Source organism: Podarcis melisellensis, assembly GCF_964234715.1.
Source record: "Podarcis melisellensis genome assembly, chromosome: 3".
NCBI lineage: Eukaryota > Metazoa > Chordata > Lepidosauria > Squamata > Lacertidae > Podarcis > Podarcis melisellensis.
Window position 1 is genome coordinate 119819760 of NC_138530.1, and position 10587 is coordinate 119830346.

The window sequence follows — 10587 nt, forward strand, 5'->3', positions numbered from 1 at the left end:
TGGTACACAGTGTGAGAGAAATCGGGGGGGGGGATCATGCGGCACCTTCCCCCCCCCCGAAAAAAAGCACTGGAAATGAGATTTTTTTTTCCTTGGCATGTTTCAAGAGAAGAAATCCTTTCTTGAGCTCATGTTTCCAGCAGCAATTCTCAAATTCAAAGGACAGTTGACACAAATGCAGCGGACTCAACACGCTGTAATGTTGCTTGTATTCAATAATTGCTGTGGGAAATGTCCTTCTGAGGAAGGATCTCCCATCTCCCCCATCCTTGAGCATGGAATAACTCTTGTATTTCATCTTTACTGCCTGCTGATTCCTGCCCCCTTTTTCCTGGCGTCCCAATGCTGCTATCCCAGTTTTGTGGTTGGTTTCCTATCCAGTGGGGTGAGGATAATGTATTTACCTCTTACCATTATTTTATGATTCAGCTTCATGTGTCCTATGCTGAGTGTACAGAGAAATGCTGCACTGGAGCTGTTAAGAACAGAAAAAATAACATTTTAATGTGGCATTTTGATTTTAGGGCTTCTGGATTTGGCTACATCATATTGCGAAAACAGACTGAAAAAACTCTGTCAGCATCTTATCAAAAGAGGGATCACTGTGGAGAACGCTTTCTCCTTGCTCTCTGCAGCTGTTCGCTACGATGCAGAGGTAAACTATTAGAGCCACCAGTGCGCAAAGTAACTCTTATTTTTTCCTTATGGACAAAATAAAACAAAAGCACTCTGTATTTCTGCAATCAGAGAAATGTGATACTTAAGATGTACTTGGTGCAGAACTAAATTTTGGTGGAGAAATTAACATTTCTATATGCAGAGATTTAATCTAGTTTATTGGCTGAGGCACAGTGCAGCAAGCATTCCTCCCAGCTCCTGCGAACCATTTTCTGGATATCTCACACAGAGCAACCATTGGGTGCTGCCACACTTCACTCTTGGGTGCTGTGGCAACTGTTTGTCAGCTGCTGAATTTCATGCAGCCAGTCAGTCGGGTGTTTTAATTAGTATTGCCCTATATGCCCATAGCTAGTTCAGGTGCAGAGTCTTGGTGATGCCTGTGCCGTGGAAGTGGGGCCTCAGAGGAACGAGTGTGGGCCTGCTCAGTCTGTGTGGCAGGTGCCAACTGTTGATGGGCACTTTCAGGGTCCCTCTTTTCCATTTTTAGGATTCTCTGCCTTTAAACTAGGCAGCTCTTCTCATTGAGGACGGCAGCTGTACCAAGGCAGTCTGAGGGAAAAGTAGATTCCCCAGCAGTGCCATGTAGACCACCCTCAGGGAGATTCTCCTTCACATCCTCTGCTTGGAGGCCTTTATGGCTTTGGTGTGGGCATGTGTTTGCTGGGCTATGATCTGGTGCAAACTAAACGGAGAGGGGGCAGGAACACAAGGCTTGCTGGAAGCAAGAGAGATAAGAATGGAAGAAAGGGGCCTATTTCAGTTGTTCAGAGCTGTTGGGTGGGAGTGAGGAAAAAGCAGGACCGAGCTTCAGATGAGGGTTCTCTAGCTCTCCATATTAGATGGTTAAGGGATGTGGAGCATTTCCTAAAAGAGCAATGCAGGGACTCTGCCTTCTGGAGAGCAGTGCCACTTGTCCCGTTGGCCTTTCTCCTTCGTTCCACTTGCTGGGTGCAAAAGCTCAGAGGCTCTTAGTATATTTCCAGTAGGTTGGCTAGAAGCCCAGCCACAACTTGCATAACTCCTGTTATATTTCTGTCAATCAGATCAAATTACTTTATTTTAAATTTTACTGCTTCCCTTCACCCAAAGATTTCAGGGCAGTCTACAGTATAAAAATGCAACACAATATACACAATAAAAACAGGAACAAAAGGAACAAACCAATAACCCCCTCCCCCAACACATTTAAAACAAAACAAAACAATCCCCCCCCCCCAACACACATTAAAAGGTGTCTAGAATGTTAATCAGCCCAAGACCTGGTTGAAGAGGAACATTTTCATCTGGCCCCAAAAGGTGCATAATGAAGGCACCAACTAAATCTCCCTGAGGGAAGTATTCCACAAACAGGGAGCACTGCCCAAAAGGCCTGTTCTCGTGTTGCCATATTCCAGACCTTTCGTGGAGGAGGCACATGAAGAAGGGCCTCTGAGGATGATCTCAGGGTCCAGGCCAATTCATAGGGGGAGAGGCAGGCCTTGAGGTATTGTGGTCCTGAGCTGTTTAAGGCTTTATAGATCAAAGGCAGCATTTTGAATTGGGCCCAGAAACTAATTGGTGGCCAGTGCAGTCGGACCAGGATCAGTCTCATATGCTCAAACTGTTTTGTCCTGGTGAGCAACCTGGCTGCCAAATTTTGTATTTTAAATTAATTTTAATTACAATAATTCAATAGTAGCCACATTAATACAGAAAAGGTCTGGCGTCCCGCCATTGCCCCGGGCAGGTCTCCAACTTATCTTATCCTCCAGCATTCCACTGCTAACAATCTGGCATCCCGCCAGAGCCATGGTAGATCTTCAAAGGCCATAGCCCTAATTGCGATTCAGTGGAAGATCAATGCTTTAAATCATATCAATACTCTCACGCAGTTCTATTTTTGTAGTAATCCATAAATATTATCTTATTCTCGTTAATTCGTTTTGCTTTTTATCAGTCCACTAGCACTCAAGGGGAGGTTTGCCAAATCAATAATGCAGCAAACATGATATATAAAGAAAGCGTAAAGGCTTGCTTCCCCCAACATACCAGTGTTCGCTACATAGAAAATCATCTCTCCAGATCAAAATGTTGCCGCTCAGTGGCTGATTCATTTAACAGATTATCTTGTCCAATTAGTCCAGTACATGCCTGTAAATTAGATCCAACAGAAGAACCCCTCCCCATAATGGCTGTATCACGGGGTTACCAATAAGCGAATTGCTTTGCAACTGAAGTTCCCAAAGCATCTTCAGAGGCAGGCCTACATATAAAGCATTGCAGTAATTGAACCTAGAGGTTACCAGAGCATAGACAGCATAAGTGGGCCTCTCCCTGCCCAGATAGGGGCACTGCTGGTCCACCAGATGAAGCTGATGGAAGGCACTCTGTGCCACGGAGGCCACCTGAGCCTCAAGGATTCAGGAGGACCCCCAAGCTATGAACCTGCTCCTTCAGACAAAGTATAACCCCCATCAAGAGCAGACCACTTCCCATCCATCTGTTCTACAGACCCCCCCCCCTAACAGTGTCTCAAGTCTTATATGGCTGGAGCTAAGTTTGTTGGCTCTCATCCAGCACTTCCACTGCTTCACCTGAAGATGTAAAAGAGAAGCATATCGCTGACAATGATCTCAAAACCTCTGGATGACCCCACTCAGCTGTTTCATGTAGATGTTAAACATCATAAGGGATAAGCTCCTGATTAACCCTACATTGAAGGCTTCATGGGGTCAAAGATGCCTCCCCAAGCCTTATGCTCACAGGGCTGTGGGGAGCCAGGATCTTATTGGCACATGAGGAGTTGTGTTGAAGTTCATAAATTTGGGAAACAAGTAATTACAGAAATCATTACAGTTAAAGGGGGAAATGTGATCCTAGACACTAAACTATGTATTTGGTCTGTTTTTGAGAAAGGTAATATGGATCTTCTATGTGAACAGTTCATTGTGTATCTTCCAGTAGGCACTTGATTTGTCCTTGCTCTGGGCTAAAAAAGCGCGCCATGATGCACCAATGCACCCTAGATAACTGGTGCAAGAAAGTTATTCTTATTGCTGTCAAAGAGAAATTGACATGTAATGTTCAAGTCAGCAGAGGTCATTCTGATTCTTCTTACTTCATTTATTTCTTATTTGAGGGCTATTTATCAAATATATGGCACTGAGTCCCTTTGAAATACTTTATTTGGTGATGCCTATAAGCAAGACCTTTTTATTTTTTCTATTTCTTTCATAGTACAAAAGTAAGGTAAAAAGGTAAAGGACCCCTGACAGTTAAGTCCAGTTGTAAACGACTCTGGGGTTGCGGCGCTCATCTCAATTTACTGGCCGAGGGAGCTGGCGTACAGCTTCCAGATCATGTGGCTAGCATGACTAAGTTGCTTCTGGTGAACCAGAGCAGCACATGGAAATGCTATTTACCTTCCTGCCGGAGCGGTACCTATTTATCTACTTGCACTTTGACGTGCTTTTGAACTGCTAGGTTGGCAGGAGCAGGGACCAAGCAACGGGAGCTCACCCCGTCACGGGGATTCGAACCACCAACTTTCTGATCAGCAAGCCCTAGGCTCTGTGGTTTAACCCACAGTGCCCCCTGCGTCCCTAGTACAAAAGTACCCATTTGTAATTCTATAATTGCATCCCTTTTACTCCTGATTTTTTATTTTTCTTTTGATTTTATTATTAAAAGAAAAATTGTTAGGGATTGTTATGTAGACAAACTGGCACTGTCCATATACAGGAGTGAGGCACTCACAGGCTCTAGTTGTTGGTGGGGAGAGGAGGGGAGGGGAGAGTGGACTTCAAAAACAGCTGAAAACACTGACCAGGCTCAGTAACCCCAGACAGAGGTATTTAAACCCATTTGAAGAGCAGAAGTTAGGCCCAATTATTTCAGTGGGCCTAATCTGAGTAAAACCTAGTTGAAAATCATGGGCTGTTGGAAAAGGGGGGGCATGGATAGAGAATGGAATGGCGTCTCTCATAAGAGGGCTATGCAGGCCACCTTGAGTAGAAACCACAATTCAACATTTTGTTGCAATCACTTGCATTCTCTGTATAACAGGGGATGTTAATGCAACCCACCATTCTTTGAGATGTTTCAATATACCTGGGCCAGTTTATGAGAGTTTAACTATCTATGAGAGATTTTCTATGTAGTAAATATTTCTGTGTGTTTAAATGGAACAACAAGTTTTAAAATTCTGTCAGTTTTGTAGACAAATCAGTCTTGCTTGAGGGAGCCAGCGTGGTGTAGTGGTTAAGAGCGGTAGACTCCTAATCTGGGGAACTGGGTTCGCGTCTCCGCTCCTCCACCTGCAGCTGCTGGGTGACCTTGGGCCAGTCACACTTCTCTGAAGTCTCTCAGCCCCACTCACCTCACAGAGTGTTTGGTGTGGGGGAGGAAGGGAAAGGAGATTGTGAGCCGCTTTGAGACTCCTTAGGGTAGTGATAAAGCGGGATATCCCTGATATTTGATATCAGGGATATCAAATCCAAATTCCTCCTCCTCCTCCTCTTAAAATCATAGAGTTGGAAGAGACCACAAGGGCCATCGAGTCCAACCCCCTGCCAAGCAGGAAACACCATCAGAGCACTCCTGACATATGGTTGTCAAGCCTCTGCTTAAAGACCTCCAAAGAAGGAGACTCCACCACACTCCTTGGCAGCATATTCCACTGTCGAACAGCTCTTACTGTCAGGAAGTTCTTCCTAATGTTTAGGTGGAATCTTCTTTCTTGTAGTTTGGATCCATTGCTCCGTGTCCGCTTCTCTGGAGCAGCAGAAAACAACCTTTCTCCCTCCTCTATGTGACATCCTTTTATATATTTGAACATGGCTATCATATCACCTGGTTGGATAGTGTTTTCGAGGTTACCAGCATGAGTTTGACCAAACTGCGGGAGGCAGTAGAGGAAGAAGAAGAAGAGTTTGGATTTGATATCCCGCCTTTCACTCCCTTTAAGGAGTCTCAAAGCGGCTAACAACCTCCTTTCCCTTCCTCCCCCACAACAAACACTCTGTGAGGTGAGTGGGGCTGAGAGACTTCAAAGAAGTGTGACTGGCCCAAGGTCACCCAGCAGCTGCAGGTGGAGGAGCGGAGACGCGAACCCGGTTCCCCAGATTACGAGACTACCGCTCTTAACCACTACACCACACTGGCTCTCCAGAGGACAGAGGTGCCTGGCGTTCTCTGGTCCATGGGGTCACGAAGAGTCGGACACGACTAAACGACTAAACAACAACATCATATCACCCCTTAACCTCCTCTTCTCCAGGCTAAACATGCCCAGCTCCCTTAGCCGTTCCTCATAAGGCATCGTTTCCAGGCCTTTGACCATTTTGGTTGCCCTCCTCTGGACACGTTCCAGTTTGTCAGTGTCCTTCTTCATGAAACATACTGCTAATCTGAAGACTTGGATGTCCAATGTGTGCTGGGGGCTGTGAATGAATCCTAACCCCCAGATTCCTAGCTTTGGTTTTTAAGAGAGTACATTTCTAACATTTGTAGAACCTGATTTGAAGCAGTATCCTTGTTGTTTTATGAGAAACACCTTTCAGTGTTTTTAGCAAACACAACGTTCATAACAATGAGTAATCTTTGGGGAAGCAAATCTAGGCCAGAGTGAAACACCTGTTATCTAGACTCTTGGTTTGATTTTAAGCCTTTTCTGCTGTGTTGTCCATAAAGCGAGATATGTGGGGGGAGGGGTTGTGCTGTAGTCTAAACTACTGTGGCTCTTGGATTTCCTGATAAGAAAGTCGGCGGTTCAAATCCCCGCAAGAGGGTGATCTCCCATTGCTCTGTCCCTGCTCCTGCCAACCTAGGAGTTCGAAAGCACACCAGCGCAAGTAGATAAATAGGTACAGCTGCGGTGGGAAGGTAAACGGTGTTTCCATGTGTTCTGGTTTCCGTCACTGTGTCCCGTTGCACCAGAAGAGGTTTAGTCATGCTGGCCACATAACCCGGAAAGCTGTCTGCGGACAAATGCCGGCTCCCTTACCTGAAAGCGAGATGAGCGCTGCACCCCATAGTCGCCTTTGACTGGACGGTTAAGTCCAGGGGTCCTCTACCTTTTTTTACCATAAAGCAAGGTGATTAACTGATCAAACTGATCAAAGATAGTTGGAATGGAGTTTTATACTTTTTGAGGTTTAGCAACAATCAGAAAATGTAGGAAGCAATTTCACCTTAACTGTTGTTTCTTTTGAACCAAAGGAACCTAAACTTAAATCTAAATTTTCAAGTTCAGTTCTTGAAATGGGAATGTTAGAAATTTAAACATTTAATTGACGTGAAGCTGAATGAAGTTTGACCAGTTTGACCTGGTTCCAAGTTGTATCCTCAAGTGCCACGATGCCCATGGCAGGGCTCCCCTCCCAGGATGTCTGCAGTCTCTGGCTGCAAAGAGGCTTCCCCTGAAGGGGCGCCTCACTCTATCAGTGTGGGAATGGAGTCACTGACTCCTCTTCTTCCATGGGCAAGCCTCACGGAAACCACAGCAGTTGCCACAGCAGTTGCAACAGGTGCTTCACTGTTGCTTAAGTATGATTGTCACCCCCAACCGTAAGCTGAATGGGCAGGACTCCTTGAACTAGCCCTGCCAGCAAAGCCCTGTGCAAGGGCTTCTGCTTGCCCAAGGAAGCCTCCTGGGAATTGTGTGATGGTGGGGCTTTGGGGGAAGCCTCACAACGGGGCAAGTGGCAAAGCCTGCACAGGCAGAAGGATTGGAAGAGTGCAATGACTTCTGGTGCAGAATTATATTTAAACAATTCTAAATTGCAAGTGACCCAAGTTCAAAATTCATTCTTCCTTTATTAATTTGTAGGCTCAAGTATCGGACTGGGGAATGCAATCAGTATTTCATAGTTCTATTCACAGCATATGATGAGCCTGCTGTTCAGTTTGAACTATTAGCAAGTCTCTCTTCCTAAAACTTTCAGATGCATCAAAATACTCTTCTGATGCTTCAGCTGCAACTGGATAGGTTTTTAAAATCTTAATTGAAGTGCCCCCCATCCCCAACACAGTTAGCTCTGCCTTAAACAATACAGCTCCTCTTGGAGGTAAGGGGCATGGAGTGAGAGTTTCTTCATTTAGCCTGATACTTCTAGAGGTAGAGACAATTGGGTATGGCACTGAGCAATAACACAGCTAAACACAGTGCCTTTTGTTTATGAATGTGGTTTTTGTGGTGAAAGATTTGTTCAGAAGTTTATATTTCCGGTGCAGACATGAGGGTGCCTGAAGCAAGTCAGACAAGGATGCCACATGAGCTTGAATTTTAATGTTCAAAGAAGAGTTGGTTAGAAACTCCTGCTAAAAATTCTGTAGCTTGAACTTCAACATCATTTTATGTTTTGTTGGATGATGAATAACTTGGCTTCTGAGTTTGACTGGAGAAAAAGAATTGGGTTGAATTGTGATATGTAGGATGGGGAGATCCAAGAACTATGGGATGTTGCTGGTTTCTCTTCCTGACTAGTAGAGATTGCTACCTTGGTTATGGAATCTGACTATGGAATCTGCTGCTGCTGCTGTGAGTGTGGAGGAGGACCGCTACCTTCTACAGGCCAATTTCCATTGGGCCTAATCATAATTTTTTATTATTACTATATTTTTTGTGTTTTTCCTCTACCATTGTTAGCACAATAAACTACAGTATTTAAATAAATATTTTGGGGTTATTTGCTTAGTTGTTGGATTCTAATAATATAATAATAATTTATTATTTATACCCCACCCATCTGGCTACCACTCTAGGCGGCTCCCAGTAGAATATTAAAAACATGATAAAACATCAAAAACTTCCCTAAACAGGGCTGCCTTCCGATGTTTTCTAAAAGTCAGGTAGTTGTTTATTTCCTTGACAGCTGATGGGAGGACGTTCCACAGGGTGGGTGCCACCACTGAGACGGCCCTCTGACTGGTTCTGCATCTTAGGCCAGGAATGGGGAACTTAATGATCTCCAAATGTTACTGGATTTGCAGCTCCTAGCATAGCCACCAGTCAAGGATTATGCGATTAGTAGTCCAGCAACAATTGGAACCACCCCCATTTTAAGATGAAAAATAGCTACTACATACAAACTCAGACTGAGGTATTAAACTTGCCTGTTTCTACCAAATGACGCAGGAGTTGCTATTTACTTAGTGGATAAACACAATGACTTGGATCCAGACTTAGAATAAGACCTGTTGAAATCAATTGGATACGTCATTAGTGTGCTTGATTTGTAAAATGTGACTGTTTCCTTGCAGAATTCTGAAGACTGGTCTTGTATTTTTATCCTGGAATAAAAATATCTTTCAATACATGATTGTTCTATGTTGTTTTTGCTCTGTAATTTTCACTTTCTAATCTTATATTTGCATGAGCTATGTAAATGTAACATGGTAGTTAGAAAAGAACCCTATGTAACAGACTAAACTTTAAAATCTGCCTTTGCATACAAATGCAGCTAGCACCAACTCCCTGGCCCACTTGTGTGTAAAGGAAACTTTCATTACACGTTAGCAAGTGAGAGAAGCAGGGGTGTCGTTTCTTGTATCTTGTGGCTGGAACAAAGAATTGTCATATGGCATGGTTAAAACTATTAATCAATTCTAAATACATAACTTTTTAATGCTGTCTTTATTTGAACATGGATGAGAGAAAATTTAGAAACTTTGAAGCTAATAAAAAGGCTTTTTGTTTTGTATCTAGGATTTAGAAGAATTCTGCTTTAAGTTTTGTGTCAATCACTTGACTGAAGTCACCCAGACTGCAGCTTTTTGGCAAATGGATGGTTCTCTGCTAAAGGAATTCATTGCTAAAGCCAGTAAATATGGAGCCTTTAAGAACTGAATGGATGTTGCAGCCATAGCCGGTGTGATTTCATGGCCATGCTGTATAAAAAACACTTGTCCAGCAGTTGTTTTTGAAGGAGTTCCAAATCAAAGAATGGAAGATTTGATTTTAAGTTGCTCTAGATAGCTGGATGCTTCTACAAAGTTTTGAACAACTTTGGAAAGAATAAGATGGAAGGAACTGAAGGAGGGTGAAGAGAAGACTATGATCGATCTTTCAGAAGTTGGGCTTGCTCAGTTGTTAATCTATGTGGTGTAATTTAGTGATTTCAGGGTCTCTTACTGATTTTTGCTGGCACTACAATGCTTCACCACCTGGAACTATGTAGCAGCAGTGTGAGAAGGAAGTATTTTCCCCTTTTTGTCTGTTCCATTTGCATGCACATGAAGGAAGCTTGCAGAACCTACCAGTAACGAAGGACTTGCTTGTCTGTGAAACAATTATGTATTGAATCTGTTGAACTATGTCTCTTAAAAAGACTTGAAGTATCAATTATATGGTGTCTCAAAATCTATTTGGAATTAAATTTTTGCCTGTCACAGCTTTTTGACATATAAGCTGTGACAGGCAGCCTCGTTGTAGAGATTTAAAGTTGTTAAAAGCAGAATACTCTTGGAAAATATTTTGCATTTAAATTATGTATGAATTCTGTACATTTTCTGTGTGTAAAATGTGTGTTCTAAATGTATCCCATTAAAATAATGCATAAAATTATTTTTAGCAGAGGGTGGTGCTTCTGAGTTCGAAAGGACATTAGAACATCTGTTCCTGCATTGCAGGGGATTGAAGATGACCTTTGGGGTTCCATCCAACTCTGCAATTCTATATTTCTGTTTGTTCTGGTAGTCTTCACCAGAAAGGGGCAGGCAGTGTTTAGTAAACATTAGTAACATCTGCAGTGTTGCTGAAAGGAAAAAAATGCATTAAATTGGATAAATCCTTGATAAATCAAAACTTTATAGGACTGTCTACCTTTCATTATTGAGGGTTATATACCCAAGGCTAATATCTAGATATTCTTCCTACCTCAAAGCTGGACTTTCTTGATGTAGAATAGTGGTGATGCTCAAAAAAAC

At 43.2% G+C, this 10587-nt stretch overlaps 1 protein-coding gene across 3 annotated transcripts in view; it reads left to right on the forward strand.

Moving 5' to 3' along the window:
- RCBTB1 (RCC1 and BTB domain containing protein 1) overlaps window positions 1-10225 on the forward strand; it is a 50544-nt gene extending 40319 nt beyond the window's left edge. For 2 of the 3 annotated variants that reach the window (XM_081906311.1, XM_081906310.1), the window contains exons 11-12: window positions 525-655; window positions 9368-10225. In XM_081906311.1, coding sequence (XP_081762437.1) covers window positions 525-655; window positions 9368-9508 — 272 coding nt within the window. In that variant the 3' untranslated portion in view covers window positions 9509-10225. The remainder of the gene's footprint in view (window positions 1-524; window positions 656-9367) is intronic. The other variant, XM_081906312.1, reaches the window with a different exon arrangement.
- Window positions 10226-10587: the final 362 nt, after the last annotated feature.